At 45.2% G+C, this 16,142-nt stretch overlaps 1 protein-coding gene across 1 annotated transcript; it reads left to right on the top strand.

Moving 5' to 3' along the window:
- Positions 1–180: 180 nt before the first annotated feature.
- Positions 181–16,142, top strand: SH2D4A (SH2 domain containing 4A). Its single transcript, XM_030947846.1, has 10 exons — positions 181–301; positions 6,788–7,133; positions 7,899–8,058; positions 8,576–8,738; positions 10,811–10,876; positions 11,287–11,422; positions 12,629–12,845; positions 13,242–13,372; positions 13,775–13,995; positions 15,467–16,142. The coding sequence occupies exons 2-10, from the start codon at positions 6,959–6,961 to the stop codon at positions 15,557–15,559; spliced, it is 1,362 nt and encodes a 453-aa protein (XP_030803706.1). The 5' UTR covers positions 181–301; positions 6,788–6,958; the 3' UTR covers positions 15,560–16,142.

Here is a 16,142-nt window from a genome sequence, read left to right as displayed (position 1 = left end):
TGCCACCGGGCCTCAGCTTGGTTCTTCTCCCCAGCTCTTTTCCAGAGCCACTGCCGGCAGGACGAGCCCTTCGGCCCCGCGCTGGCTCTGTTGTAACCCGGCAGAACAGCTCGAACTGACCGCTCCCGGAGCCGCTCGTGCCCGAGCGAGCCGCGCCGGGTGTGGATCCCCCAGGAAGACGCCGGGATGCCTGCACCGAGGAGGATGCTGCTGCTGCCTGCTCTCAGCACGGCCCTGCCAGCGCCCAGGCAGCTCAGCCCTCACAGAGATGCTGCGGGGAGCTGGCGGCTGCAGCTCCTTTGTGAGTCCCGTTAGTTTGCGTCTCCAGCTCGGTGAAGGCTCTCTCTAGTTTCTGCTTCACCTTCTTTGCAGCCTCAGGTGATTTGCTTCTGTCCCCAGTTTGTCTCAGGTTCAGCTCATAGAGTTTGTTCGTGCCTCCAGCATGCTTTAGACTCCAATTTGGTTTCACCTTCCCCAGCTTATTTCTGGCTTCAGCTTATTTGCAGTTCCAGTTTGTTTTCATGTTTGGTTAGTCTGTGGCTCCAGTTAATTTCTGCTCTGGCTCGTTACTGCTTGTGCTTGTTCAAATGATCTTGGCTTTTGACAGGGCCACAAATCAATCACTATCATAACTTAAATATGAACGGACATATTTGTACATTGTCTAAAGATGGACTAAACTTCTTGGACCAATGCAAGTGGACCTTCAGCCTCCAGTGGGATTCCCCACAGGTGCCCCAATACCGGTTCCCACTGTCAGGAAAATCCACAAATGCCAGAAGTTTGTGTCCATAAAGGAGATAGAGGAGTCCTGCAAGTTTATTCTGATAAAGGGAGGGAATCCCACACAAGTCCCCGGGGTTTTCTCTCTCGAGGTTTCAGAGGGCGCAACCTCTATCCTCAACTCCCAGCCGCAGTTGCCCGCTTCCTTTCTCCATTGGCTGAGGTGCTCAGAAGGTACAGCCTTCCCGAGCTGCCTACAACCTATCCCCCCTTGTACCTACTGTTTTACCCCAAAGTTCAGAAGTTCAGGTTTGTGCAGACCCACTTGTGTGTTTCAGGAGCCAAGCTGTCTGGTCTCTGCAACAAACCTGCTGCCTAAAGTTACTACAGACATTAAGACCCTTTTCAAAGACGTTAATACCAATACTGTCACTCATCAAATTGTTTGTAAAGACATGAGCTTTCCTCTCACCACCTTGATGAATAATGGGTGTGAAGTTCCAAACAAGGTAAAGAACAAAGTGGTTAAGCAATGGAAGCAATAATCACAGGAATGTGGAAGAGAGAAAATTGATGGCATAAGTTCTTGAAGGGGAAAAACACAGAAAGATAACACCCTTCTAATCCAGGATGTGTAATGATGAACTAAAAAAATCCCCGGTTTTTACTGCTTCTATAATGAGAACTTGCCCTAGTGATGAACTTTGCTCCTTATAATAGTAAAAACCCCACCCTAGCTCAGGCATCTCCCCCTACAAAAAGACTACTATTCACCAAGCATGGGCTATGATTTCTCGGGGCATAATGGCTTTAATTTGAGGTAGAGAAAGGATGAACCAATAACAACTTCAGCCAAGTAGTAACTTAAGACTTAATAGCCCAAGATTGTGCCTTGGGGTGCTGGCTCTGGGATTTACCATCCAGCACCTCTTTCTGTGCAGAACAGTAAATCAAATTACGTGGTTAGAGAAATCTCCTTTTTTACACTGACTGAGTTTGGTTGAGTATCTGATCCTGTGTGTTAACCTATAGAAGCTCTCACCCTTTTCACCACACTCTTAATTCTCTCAGTAATTTTGATACAGGGAGATGATACAAGAAATGTTTGCACATTGTTCTAGGAGGGAAGAAACATTTTCCTTGAAAATAGAGCCCTGTGGCCTCAGACTGTGTTCAGTGGCTGCTGCCATATCAAATTATTTTTCCTTCTTGTCATTACCATCCATTCTTACCTGCTACAAGATAGCTGCTGCCCCCTCCAGCAATATCAGGGACCTATAGGGCAAGTCAGTTCAGCTATAGGTAATTTCAAGGTAGTTTATGTTGTGGTGACTTCATTGGTTTTGTTCTTTCAAGCATTATATGCCAGCCTTATGCAGAATCCAGTACATAAAGGGGCTACAAGACAGCTGAAGAGGGGCTTTGGACAAGGGTGTGGAGTGATAGGACAAGGGGAATGCCTTCAAACTGACAGAAGGCAGGTATAGATTATATATCAGGAAAAAATTCTTCCCCATGAAGGTGTTGAGGCACTGGAACATCCCTGGAAATGTTCAAGACCAAGCTGGGTGCTGCTTTGAGCAACCTGGTGTAGTGGCCCTGACCATGGCAGGGGGGTTGGAATTAGATGATCTTTGAGGTGCCTTCCAACCCAAGCCATTCTATAATGCTAAGATACGAACAGGTCTGGTTCTGTCTTATGGGGGCTGTGCTTGTGCAGTTGTGTTTTCCTTCTCTTATACCCAAACCAGAAGGTTTTCCTTCCATCTAAAAAAAACCAACCAAACAAAAAAACCCTAAACAAAAACAGTAGGCTGAAGCAAAATTAAACAGAAAGAGAGGAATTAATCACTCCCCTATTTAGAACAGGATGAGGATTATAAAAAGCCCCAAATGAACAAGAACAAAACAAACAAATGAGCAGCCAAACCCCAAAGCACTGAAGGATGTTTTGGTACTAACCTTGCTGGTGCAGCTGCTAACATAAATGTTTTCTGACACAAGTGCATGTTATGAACCAATGTGTAACAGTTAACCCATAGAAGGCTGGAGTGGTGATTACCTTTGGCTGCACTGATTTCAAGTGGGTTTTGCAATTCTGCTTTGCTTCACTTCTGAAAAAAATCAGAAATGCCTTCATGCCTTCATCAGTCTGGCATTGGAGTGGCTGGAACTGGAAATTCAGCTGCATTCTAACAGTCCAGCCTCTTGATCAGGGAAAAGAATTCCCAGTGGTTTCTCTGAAGCCACCTCTCACTAAACAAATAATCAGCTCCAAGGAGGAGCTCTTGACTCAAAATAATATAGTTCACCATTTACTGAGCAAAGTGCTCTTATCTGCCTTTTAAGGGGAAAACTACTTTATGACAATAGAAATCCTCTTAAGTCATCAGCCTGTACCCTGAAACAGCTTTTCTTGCATTCTCTTTCCTCCTCACTGTTGAGTTTCTTGGGTTATTTTTAATTTACAGTAACAGTCACATTTACAGTGGAGGTGTGTGCAGCAGGTTGAATAAGCTACCTCCCTGAAAATGAGCACATTTACACTGTGCTGTTTGATTTCTTGGTGAAAATCATCTGTGGAGGGATAGAATGTAAGAAAATAAAGATAGTGCAGAAGGCAGTCTCACACCTGAGGAGTTGCAGCTGTACTAATCACCAAAGATTAGGAACAGACCTGCCCTTAATAGGCCACAGCTGTGGCCAATAAGAAGACAAGTGCTACAAAAGGGTTAGCTGGTTGAGGAAAGAGTTGGGGTTGGTTGTGCTGTGAAGAGACATGGAATTTGTTGGCTGTACTGTGGAGAAGAAGGAGTCGGTGCTGCAAGGAGCTCCCCTTGAGAAATCACCCAGAAGATATGGAACCTTTGCAATATGATGATAACACAGATCTATGATTTTCTGTCTGTCTGTCTGTTGTTGTTTCTTGGAGAAACTTCCCCTCTGCTAGCACTGATGGTGAGGACCAGGACTAGTATGGCCAGGTGGGAGTGTCTTGGGAGCCTGTTGTGTCCAAAGTGTCACCGGCTGCACATGTGAGCAGGAGCTTGTGCCAGATCTTCTCAAAGCTATGGCACTTCCATGTGTATTCATAGACTTACTTCTCCTGTTCCTGGTAGATGATTTACAGGAGCACAGAGCAGAGGCTGCCCTCCAGTAGGAGATTTAAATGTTGTGTGAAGGACAACATTTTGAAGAGTCATTTAGCCTTTGAATTGTGTTTATCGTTATGGCTTTCAGGCTGAGTACCTTAAACATGAGTGGCAGAGCCCCAAAGCCCTGGTTTGGCTTCCCACATCCCCCCACTTGGTTTTTGCTATTTTTGGCTACTCCCATCTCTATTTCTCCACAAATCTAGCTCCCACCTACCACTCCCATGAAAAAAATGCAAAGAGTAGAAAGTTTAACAGGACCTCTACTAGAGTTTTTCTGCAAGTTACCTGCTTGGAGGTCCCTGTGCCATTACTGCAGTCTTTGTCTTCACAAAGTTTGAACTGTATATATACTACTTACAGCTGGAACAGCATCTGCAAAACTACTTCCAGCCAGGTGTCAGTAATGTGGCTTTGATTCAGACTTTGGGAACAGTATATGACTGATTACAAGGATTTCCAGCTCTTAGATCTTTAATGAAACGACTGCTAACAGAAATATTGCCAACCTCTCGAGATACTTATGTCATTTCCCTGTGTTAAAATAGCTGGTGCTTTAAAGGGTACCTTTGGGATACAGCATTATAAATCTCCTCTTACAACCAATGTTAAGAGGAAATCCAACTCTGCAAAACTGCATCAGTACTGTGAAACTTGTTTGCTGAGTACCCTTCCATCTTGTCAATACACTGTGTGCCCAGGCATGGAAAGAGGGACCAGTTTGTCACCATGGCATATGGCAAAGCACATCAAGTTCACCCAAGTAAATGCCATAGCAAAGCCATTCCAACTCCTGAGAGGCCAGAGCAGCATGGACATGCTGCTGCATGCATTCTGCTGATGGATTCTCATGTGTCATGTCCCAGGAAGGTCTTCCTCTCTATACCTGCCATCTCCATGGCTCGAGGACAGCCCAAGACCCTCTGGCTGCTGAGCTGAAAAATCCCTGCCATCAGAGGGCTACTCAGAAAGCATTGCTCAAGTCAGATCATCTCGCCTAAAAACATTTTTTTAAATCAAGAAAATAATTTGTTTAAACCAAATCCATACCGATTTGGAACAGCCACTGCATGTTTCTTCTAGAATGAAGTCAACATTTTTAATAGGGAAAGTATTATGTAATCAGAGAAACAAAATAGAAATGAGGAAACTTAATACCAGCTCCTGGTCACTGTACACTCCCCAGGACTCGTGCTCCTGGCTTCTGCTGCAGACAATGCATTTCTGGGACCATGATCTGCTCCCTTGTTTCCTTGAGGAGCAATTTGTCTCCCTGCCTACAGCTCTTCCCCCTGCTCCAAGCTCCTTTCAAGCTCCTCCTGCTGAAAATGAAGTGGCGCTCCAGTCAGCCGTGCCTCTGGCAATTTTAAGGCAAGCCATATTCAGAAGTAGGGGGATGCTTGGGACAGACTGTTTTCTCCCAGCATGGGTGCAAGACAGAGGAAGGTGGACCAACGCAGCAGATACTGTTCTGACAGTCTGACTTCATGATGGCTGCTGTTGTTGTGCTGTCCCGTTTCATCTAAGTAATTGTGTGCTCTGTGCATGCTCCTTGGGAAGCTTCAGTATTGCACTTGCTGGCTTGGCTACCTCCTTTTTTTTTTTTTTTTTTTTTTTTTTTTTTTCAGAAGCCAAGCAGTCATACTGAGAAGATGCTCCCAGCACTTTTCTTCCAACATTTGGGTTCCTAGAAGTTCAGTCTCTCTCCTGTAAGATGCCTAATTGATTTGACCCCATTAACTTGATTTAATATGTATTCCCACTTCACCCTAGCACAGGTTCTGCCATGTCTGTGTCCTTTGTATTTCCACATTACTGCCTCGATAACCTTCTGCCTCCCACCTACTGTGCTACGTTCTGACATGCTTGTTCCTCAGACTCCCAGGATTTGTGCAGAAGGACATGAACAATACCATTGCTTTAATTATTTTTTGTACTCCAATAGCAACACTTCCCAAAAATTTGTCCAGAAAGTCCCTGCCACTTGTGGCCAGTCAGCCACCCTGCTCTGGTGTTGCACTTAATACATGACTGTCAGCCTCCCCATGTCACCAAAAGCAGTGCCAATCTCCTGATCTCCATGAGTTATCCAGATAAGATAAGGAAAATAGTTGTTTTCAAGGTCTTTAGTCCACATTTCTACTTTCTCATTTGTCACCTTCCCAAGTGACAGGAGAGCTTTCAATTTTCCAGTGGAATCTCTGTTGTAAATGTAAATCCTTGAGCACAAAGCAAGGCTGTGTGGGTGGTAGTACCTTGCTAGCATGCTGTGGACATGAGCCAGTATCCTGGGCAGGAACAGGGTTGCCCCTTCTCCCCATCAGCTTCATCCTGTCAGACAACGATGTCCCATGCCAGGCTCACCACGTGGGAGGTGCATCAGCAAGATGTGTCATAGCAGGAGCTGTCTAGGACACTGGCTATCCAAATGGCCTTTCATCAAACCAGCTGCACTCCTTGTGCTCCCTTGACTTGCTCGGAGGCTGACTTTGATGGATGGGAGCACTCTGAAATTCCCTTTCCCACCTCAAAAGCAGAGTCGAAAGTCCTCCCTGTCTTTCTTTGGTAAAATGAGGCAGGCTGGGCTTTCAATCATCAAAGTTTTCCTGTTTGGAAGGAGGAGGAGCCATATAGTCATGGGTTCATTGATTCCCTGCCCAGCAAGAATGTTTGCTTGAGCACAGCCAAGCCGCACCTCTGATGACTAACAGGCAGCGCTCTCTCTCTTTGATATACTATCAGCCCGGTTTATCACAGTATCAACACAACCTCCCCACTCCAGGCCTCGCCCCTTCTGGCCAGCTCTCCCTGCAGAGCGGCAGGGGCTGCATGGGGGCTGAGCTCACCTCTTATTCCAAGGAATCTTAACAGCAGGTTTTAAGGTACTTATTTACGTTTTTTGGTCTGCACAGGAAGTCTGAGCTAAAAAAAAGAAGGAAAGAGACAGAAGTATAATTGCTCTGGCACGCCTGCATTCCTACTTCAGTCTCAGACGGGCAGGCACTCTTTCTTGTCGGAGCCTGGAAGAGGATCCGATCCCTGAAGATTGTCACCACGAACGTGCGTAAGTGAAACCTGCAGCCATGCTGAAACAGATATTATCAGACATGTACATCGATCCGGAGCTGCTGGCAGAACTCAGCGAGGAGCAGAAGCAGATCCTCTTCTTCAAGATGAGGCAGGAACAGATCAGACGGTGGGAGGAAAGAGAAGCTGCTGCAGAAAAGATTTCAGCAAAGAAGCCACTGCCAAGAAAAGGTAAGTCTCTGCCTCCTGGCTGCTTCACCCTCTGGCATGTATCTGGCCTAGTCAACTGCTTCCTAGAAATAGGAAGTAATGTATTCTTAGATTAATTTCTTCTCCAAGCGACGTGGCATAGGCTTATTTTCAAACATAAATTAATCCACCTGCAATGGGGTAGTTTTGGCCAGGCACACAATGGTTTTTACTCCCTGGCCCAGACATTCTGTCCTTGACCAAATTGCTCAACTCCCTTAGCTGGGAAGACAGGGCTTATTTGCCCCCAGGAGATGCACCTCAGTAAGTTTCCCACTAAATGGTGCCTCAGAATCTGTCTTTACCATAGCCATGGATTTGAATAGCTCTCCTGAGGCACTAGATCTGATGGGCAGTTCCCACTGAAGTTCCCTTGGCAGGATTACACAGCATGCCGGCTGCTAGGAAGATAGCTCTCTTCTCCCAGGTCTGCCTCACATGCTCTATTTGTAAGTAGCTCACCCTCACACAGTTTGGGGAGGACAGTGGTCAGGAATTAAGGCAAGAAAAGAAACAGTGGTGATTCTTCTCCTTTGCTCCTAGTCTCAGAAATGCCTCCTTCACTGACCTGGCTGCAGGAGTATGAAAAAATTGGCAAGTACATCCTAGTCTAGTTTCTTCATGTACAGTTGCTTTTGGGGAGGCTCTGTAACCAACAACAAATGGTAGGGCACAGCAAGTGCAGCACAGGCCCTGCAGAGAGCTACCCAGCAAACAGCATTTGCCAAAGAGCTGCTTCTTTTCCAGCCAACAGGAAGTCAGTGACATGGAAACTCGGCGCTGACAATGAAGTGTGGGTCTGGGTGATGGGTGAACATCCTTCAGATAAATCCTATGCAGCCATCTGTGAAGAGATCCAGGCACAAAGAGCAAAGCGCTTAGCGAGAGAGCAAGGCCAGGAGGGCAGGTAAGCACCCTTCAGCTGAAGGATTCAGTGGGCAGATGTGGAGGAGAAGGCTTTGTCAGGGACACATGAGCTGGGTCTTCTCTGTAGGGGCTGTGGTTAGCACTGTCATGCCACTCTTCCTGGCAAAAGGCACAGGCAAAGGTTGGTTTTCTGCGAGGACACACAATGCTGGCAGAGACCAGCTGCAGCCTGAGAATTGCCTGGCTCACTGAGCCTCTTGTGACAAGGCTGCTGCATGGGACCCTCTGCAGAGCACAGGAAATGCTGATGCTGCCACTGCAGCAGGTGATGGGCTCGGATCGCTCTGATTCACCGGCAGGTGCCCGGGTACAGCCGGACAACGGTTACTCACCACGAGTCATTAATTTAATTACCCACCTACCTGATCTGGAGATATAGCTGCCTGTTCACATGTGGCATGATTGCAGCTCTGCTCTGTTCACGTGCAGCCTCCTCACGAGATGCTCAGACATCAGAAAGTGACTCCCTCCTAAGTCTTCTCTCTCTTGCATTTCAGAGAGACTGAATCTTCTGCAACATGGTCTGTACACCCACAGCCAGGACTTCCAGCTGAGACAGATCTTCATGGGAATACAAAAAACACTGCGGAGAAAAAGGAGGAACATGGGAGAAGAATGACTGATATTGATACAACAGGAAAAAGCCACGAGCTCACAAAGGTAGTTTTCCATTTTCCCGTAACTGTAAGAATCATGTTTTTTGAGGTCTAGGAAGTGGAGCAAATCCTGGTTGCTGTAAATACAAATCTGAAGGAAAAAGCCATCTATCTGTTGAAGCTTTTCTTCTATAGAATAGAAGAAGCCATGTTGTTACATCCTTCCTTAAGACTCAGAAGGTCCATGTGCTGTTCTCAGCTGGGATAGATCTGCTCTGCACCAATGGATAAACTACTCTGAATTGCTTTGCTTCTGTTCTCTGTGGGTAAAATAAGGGGTGCAGTACTTTTCCTTCTGCACCGTGGCTGGTTTGAATGGCTTTTGGGGCAAGACCAGGGAGGCTATCCTAGGAATTTTAAATGGAACATCACAGCCCTCAGCCAAATCATTTACTTTTATAAAAAGACCAAATGAAGATAATTTTACCAGCATCATCTGAGATGCATATTTTAGGTGTCTCTTGGGGTTTTTTGTCTTCTAATACAGAAAATGGCTTATGACATTGATAGCACAGGACAGCTCCAAATGCAGTAATACAGTGCCTGCATTCCTGTGGTGTTTCATTACAGAAATATTTTTTTCCAGCAATAAATACATTTGTGCTTTTTAACTGGCTACAAAAAGCCATTTGCAGAGAAAGGAAAAAAATAAAGAGTTAAATTAACTACCCATGCAACTACAGTTGAACAAAAGGAACAGGACATCCTACCAATTTAATGGGAGAAGTCCTATCTCATTCTGCATTTTTCATTCAGCCTTGAATGAAATTGTATGAGTGTATATTCTTTTATCATACTGCTACTCCATACTTGGGTATAAAAAGCATGATAACAGAAGGTTGGGTTTTGGCAAAATGCTCTTCTACTGGTACCAGAATAGTGAATGGAATTTGGAGTGACTGTCTCCTTTATCAAAAGCCTCTGAGTCACATGGGGATTTTCTCTGCACTGTTTGCTGAAGTTGAGCAACTATGTGGGAGGTTCTTGTTTTTCAAAGGAACTTATTAGTCAAAACTGACCAAAAAAACCCAAAACAAAGCAAAAGCAACCCCCCAAAAACAAACAAGCCACCACCAAAAATCTACCCCCCTTTCAAAATCTTGCACGTGGGAATAGATGGAGGTTGTATATTTTCCTTTCTTTTCTGTCATTATACTATTAGTAAATCTTGCCAGGTTTCTGGGGCTTTTGCTGTTAGAAGGAGGGCTCCAGACTGAAGTCTCCTGTTGTATTTTCTAGGCCTGAAGAGAGGCTTTTTCCCACCTCCTGCATAAAATGTCTTCTCTGAGAACTAGTTCATGGTATTTATACTAGTTCCCATTTAACCTGAGAGATCCAGGTATCATGCTGCAGGGAATAGGGCTGATCTACAAGAAATGCTACTCCACAGACATTTGAAGTTCCTAGTTTCCTAAAGAGGAGAGGGAAATTGTAAAGCCATGTTCATATTAAATATTAGCCAAGTAGGTGATGGAGCTAAAAGGAAGTGTGACCTTGATAAGCAGAATAGTACAGTTAACTCATCACTTGTACTGTGGGAGGCAGTCGGGGGCTGATGGGGCAGTGGGTGGGTGTTTACTGAAAGCCAAACCTAACAGTTCATCTGCAGAGGCAGCTCTCAGCTAGAGACTGCTGGCAGGGCAGCTGGGCTGGTTCTCAGGGAAGAGAGAACACGTAATATCCAGCCAGTTGGATCAGTTTGTCAAGTAGGAGTTTGCAGCAAATCCAGCCACAGCCGCAAACATGCGCAGGCAGGTAAAGCTGTAGACAGCTGGCTCTGCAAGGGATTGCTTTAGAGGAAGGGAAGAAACGGACTACTCCCTGGGAGCACTTGTGAGCATTGCTTAGCAAATCTAGGCATGCTTATGGCTATCCTGACACCCCTGAGTTCTTCTCCTGTGGCATGCTTGGCCAAATATGATGGGAAAACCCCCACAACGTTTGTCAGAGCGGGCTGGAAAAACTTCTTAACAAATGTCACATAACTGCTTTTGTATTAAGCATCTATTGAAGAAAAAAAAAGAGCGATTGTCCTAATGTCACATTTATTTCTCACCATTATTTTGCTCTGCTCAGAGAGGAACCAGAAATGTTCACCAGATGCTGGCGGATTGCCATGCAAGGAAGCAGAGCTTCCAACAGGTAAGTGGCAACCCATGATGCTCCTAACACACTGAGTGGGATCAGTGCTTTATCCTAGAGTCCCAGTCAGCTTCAGAGCCCCATATGAGCCAAGAATGTTCTCACCTTTTGGACCAGTTTTATCCAGTATTGCTATGCTCCTCATGTATGGTGTGATAATTTGGAGATGATACAAAGCAGGCCAGGCTGGCAGACTGAGGAATAGCACAGGGAGATGCTCCTGATGATTTTTGGTGGGCTGTTTTCCCTTCCTGCCCAGTTGTTACCTGCAGTAAAGATAGAGGGTCTCTATGTTGTTGAAATTGGAGGGATTCACTGTAATGGACAGAGTTCCCAGTATTTCAAGGCTTGCTAAAAAGCAGGGCTAAAGCTTGCCTGAGACAAAGCTGAACGTACTGTTTCTTTCATAGATGAAGGAAGCACAGAGGAAAAATTCAGAAGAGATCACAACCCCCCAGAGGCCAATACCACAGAGCCACTCCAGCACAGAGAGCCAGAGAATGCTGCAGAAATCGGATGAGAATGAGCCTGAATGGCAGGAATTCTGTAAGATCTTAAAATTACCTTTTCCTAGAAGGCTTGAGAAATCCTAGGGCTCTGTGGGGTCATCTCAACCCTTCCCCTGCCATACTAGAACTGAGTAACAGGTCGGAGGGTGGAGAGTATTGTCAAGAAATACAGCACTGTATTATCAGAAATATTTCTGAGTCCACGCAGCATTGAGACTAGAGCTGGGCAGGGAAATGGAAAACTTTTCCAAATGATGCTATGTTAAAACAAGCAACAAACAGGAACCACATGAGTATAGCCAGTACAATTAATTTTAAACTAGAAGCTGGCCTTTTGTAGGACTTTGCAGTAACATTGCTCAAGGACAAGGATAATGGGTAACAGGGACTAACAAAAAGGGCTTTCCTGTCATTTAGTCATGATCTTACACAAGCAAAACCCTTCTGCACTGTCTCATATAATGAATCCCAATCATAGAAAGTAAAATAGCAAACAATATGAGACTTGCAGTAGCAGCCATCACTGCTACCAAATGCTTCCTGAAGGAGAACCTGATGCACTTTTCTTCTCAGTTCCTCCCCTGCTGCTCAGTAGATGGCAATGCTGTATCACCAGTTGTTTCCACTTCAGTCTAGGGGTTTTATTTTTCTGACTGATAAAAAAACCGCTGACTGGAGAGCTGGTTACTCATACAGACTCCAGGGAGAGATGGACCTAGACAATAGAGGCAGTTTTACAGGAAAAAAAAACCTAAACAAAAACAGTCATGATCTCCACTTTCCATAATAGTTTCAGCAAAGCTCCTTCCCACCCTCCAAAACTGATTAGCACTTTCAAATCCTTCAAATGATTGAGTTGGGGTCATTTCAGCAGCTTCAAGCTCTGCCCCCCCGCCCCAGTTTACATGAAAGGCATTACAGAAATCCATGTCTGAACCAGGAGTCAGCATCTGAAACAAAACCAAGAAGCGTCTGAGTACAAAAGGACCTGGTAATGAGAAAAAACACACAGATTTTTAATCTTATCCCAGGAAAAAAATAGGTTTTTAATCTTTTAAAGGAATAAAAACTGTGCCACTTAACACATGGGAAAGACGTGGCAAATGGTCTCACAATTGAGTGACTCTTTCAGCTTGTGAAATGGATTAGTCTTACATTTCAACAAGCAGGAGGATGGGCAAAGGGTAGCAAGCTTTAAACTTGCTGCTTCTTCGCTCCTGTAAGACTCCTTTTTTTGTTCTAGTGCAGAAATCCAAGGCAGCAGATGAGAAGAGACGCTCCCTTGCACGGCAAGCCAGAGATGACTACAGGAGGCTTTCACTGCAGGGCATCCACAGAGGGAAGCAGGCAGATATTTCCAAGGGTGCCACAGCAGGAGATCGGCGACCACTTCAATACCCACCTCTCCCCCCCAAGCCTAAACTTCTACCTCCTGCAACGGCAAATGGGAGAGCAATTAGGTAAGGAAGCCCCTGTGCACTGTGGAAAGAAGGGATGAGATTCTTTTGCTCTAGCAAGAGATGGTTGAGATGGTTGTCTCTCCTCCTTGTGTTGAAGAGACACTGCAGGGCAAAATACAGAGCCTAGGCTATATTCCAGCCTGGGGTGTGATGAGGCCTTCAGGTGTTCATTCCTGGAGAGTAACAGATTAAGTTAGTAGAGTGTCCTAAGCCTGGAGCACAGAGAGCCCCTATGGTGCCAGATGTCCACTAAAAACCATATTCCATACAGCTGAACTGGTGTAAGCTGCCTCTTTAGGGTGGGTCTTAAAATCCTAAGTAAAATGTAAGTCCTGCACAGGGACTCAAACCCTGTCTTTTGAATCTGATGCACAAACCAGAGGCCTTTTTTAACAGGAAAGAGGCAGTCCAGAGGACAATCTCCAATTCCACAGAAGAAAACATCATCAAGTGGTTCAAAGAGGAGCAATTCCCCCTCCGAGCTGGCTATCTGAAAACCACAGACACAATAGCACCTTGGTTCCATGGTGAGTCCTGGGAATTTCCACCCCAACCCAAGTGTGTAAGGAGTTTTTTCTGCTAACATGGCTGCTAACATAGGCTGGGCTTGGGAATAAACTCCTATACTGGAATCAACATTCAACAACTGCAATACCATTCTTTCTCATAACACAGCAACAGTCCTTTCGAGCTCTCCACATTTGTCATTCATTGTTGGCCAAGTGTGGCACAGTTAACAAAGAGCTGTTGGCCATGGCCTGTTACTAGCAATGGCAGCAATCTTCTTCTTGGGCTACTGGGCAAGAAAACAGTGAAAGGGATGAAGGTGCCATGGACTGGTTTTAGAGCAGATTTCTTGTGAGAACTGTTCTGTCCAATCCTGCACATATGCTTTTCTCCCTTCAGTTTTGTGTTTTGGTTTTGAACAGGTATCCTAACCTCTAAGAAAGCAGAAGAGCTTCTGAATAAAACACTACCAGGGAGTTTTCTGATCCGGGTCAGTGAGAAAATCAAAGGCTATGTGCTCTCCTATCGGTCTGTGGAAGGATGTAAACATTTCCTCATTGATGCCTCCAGTGATTCCTACAGCTTTCTTGGAGTGGACCAGCTGCAACATTCAACTCTGGCTGACCTTGTAGACTACCACAAGGTGAACATCTAGCAATGCATTCATTAATTGCTTCATTGCCTCAGGGCGCTTCAAAATAAGACAGACTAGATTCAGTTGTTTTGAAGTCAGTAACTAGACCCATTTTAACTGCTGCTGGGTACCCTGTGTGATGCTTCAGAAGGGTATGTCAGCCTGACTGGTACAGCCCAGGTGACCTAATACATCTCAGGTATCTTAGATTTGACTCACTCACCCTCAAGCACACAGAACACCTTGCATGCTAGGCCCAAACTACTTAGAGAAATGTTGATGAGAGGTGACAGCATACTCATACAAGCTCCTTTATTTTGTATTCTCTCCATGGTTAAGGGGCAGTGGCAAGTTGGGTAAACACAAAATCCTGCTTACCTTCAGCTTCAGCATGAAAGAGAGCAACATATCTTTATAATCTCAAAGCAGACAAGGGATGGTACTGAGCAGAGGTAAAAAATAGAAGGGAAGGAGGAAGGTTGGCAGGCTCTTGCAACAATAACAGTGGTCTTTACCAGCACTGACTGCAGTTGCATGGGTTTCTAGGAGAGCCAGGTGGATTGTTCGTTCATTTACTGTAAGATCTGCCCAGGGGCAGGTCAATAATTTTTCTCAGAGGTTCATTTAAAATCCCTGTTTCTTTTAAAAAAGTGCCTAGCTTAATACAGACATGGCTAAACAAAACTGGACATGAGAACAATAGCTATATTCATTTGCTCTACAGAACTTTACCTGGACTGCCTGAGCTTGCTTCTTGCATGATTTTCACAGTTCAGGCTGAAAGTATTAAAAGCAGGAGTTATACAGGTATTTGTATCAGAGCTAAAGGATTTAAAGCTTTGCTGTGCATAGCTACATCAAATATGGAGCCAAGCCCACAGTCTGCAAAGAATCCTGCAGCTCCCCTGCACTACAGCACATGTGGGCAGATGTGGCCACTCTGCCAAAGTGCCCCACTGGGTTCTGCTTATCACCCACCAGGTGAGCATGAAAGAAGGCAAGTTCCCACCATGCATCTATTGCTAGGATGGAGAATGAGATTGGAAGCACAGACTGTACTTAGAACAGGACTTGCCTAAGCAGAGGGTGTGTGCTCTCTCCAGAATCCACCCTTGTCCCTCCCACAAACACAGTCAGAAGCACAGTTCACAATCCCTGGTCCTGCTCTACCTGCATGCTGCACTTTCTAGGCAGGGCGCCTCTCCATGTCAGAGAAGCTGTAGTTTTCTCAGGGATGAGCACAGCTCTTTCCTAGAACTGCCAGAGTTGTGTCACTGAGTTATGGCACAGAGCACATTGTGTTATGAAGACAGAGGGCTGAGGGCCCTTCCCTGAGTTCTCCAGGAAACTGAGCTGTATCACACAGTGGTGGGAACACATCCGCACCATAACAGGCAGGAAGACTACTGTCCACATTATGAAGTTGTGAAAGGCAGGGTCTGTTCGAAAACTGGTGTTTGATCATATCCTATATTAACAGGACGAACCCATCACTTCCTTGGGGAAGGAGCTGTTGCTTTATCCATGTGGCCAAGAGGACCAAGAGCCAGATTACATCTCTCTCTTTGAGTAAACCTCCCCATCTCGTTGGGCAGCCCTGGACTTGTATTCACAAAGAACTTAGAACTGGACTTGGAACTAGAGCTGCTGATACTTACCTGAAACCATCGGTGCCTCTATTTTGTATCCTTCACAACAAAGCAGTAGGAAGATAAGTACTGTGAGCTACAGGATGCATCAGCCCAGCAAGCTGCAAATCTGGATACATCCCACAAGATAGAAAGAATGAGTTGATGAAGTAATCAGTTGATCAGGGAGATATTGCCATGGATTGTCAGTGGGTTTTTGTAGGTTTCTTGAGGGACTTCTGTATTCAAGCTGCCTTTTATTCTTGAATGCAAGGTTCTCTGGGAAATAGATGAGTACCTACAGTTGAATGAGATTATACCTTCCTGAAGGCACAAAACAACTTGGAGAGGTAAATCTATCTTGATGTGTAATTTGCAAAATGTGAAGCTTAATTCTATAAAATGCTGTGTCCTTGGAAGGAAGGATGTTCAGCCAAACATCCAAGCAAACCCTGAGTGCCTTTCAGTGAAAGGTACTCTCTGTGACAAGAGATTTGCATACATGAAGAATGCATTTTTTAAACTCCT

The sequence above is a fragment of the Camarhynchus parvulus genome, chromosome 4 (assembly GCF_901933205.1).
Source record: "Camarhynchus parvulus chromosome 4, STF_HiC, whole genome shotgun sequence".
Classification (NCBI taxonomy): domain Eukaryota; kingdom Metazoa; phylum Chordata; class Aves; order Passeriformes; family Thraupidae; genus Camarhynchus; species Camarhynchus parvulus.
Note: the sequence above shows the minus strand (reverse complement) of the source record. Positions and strands in the feature narration are given on the sequence as shown.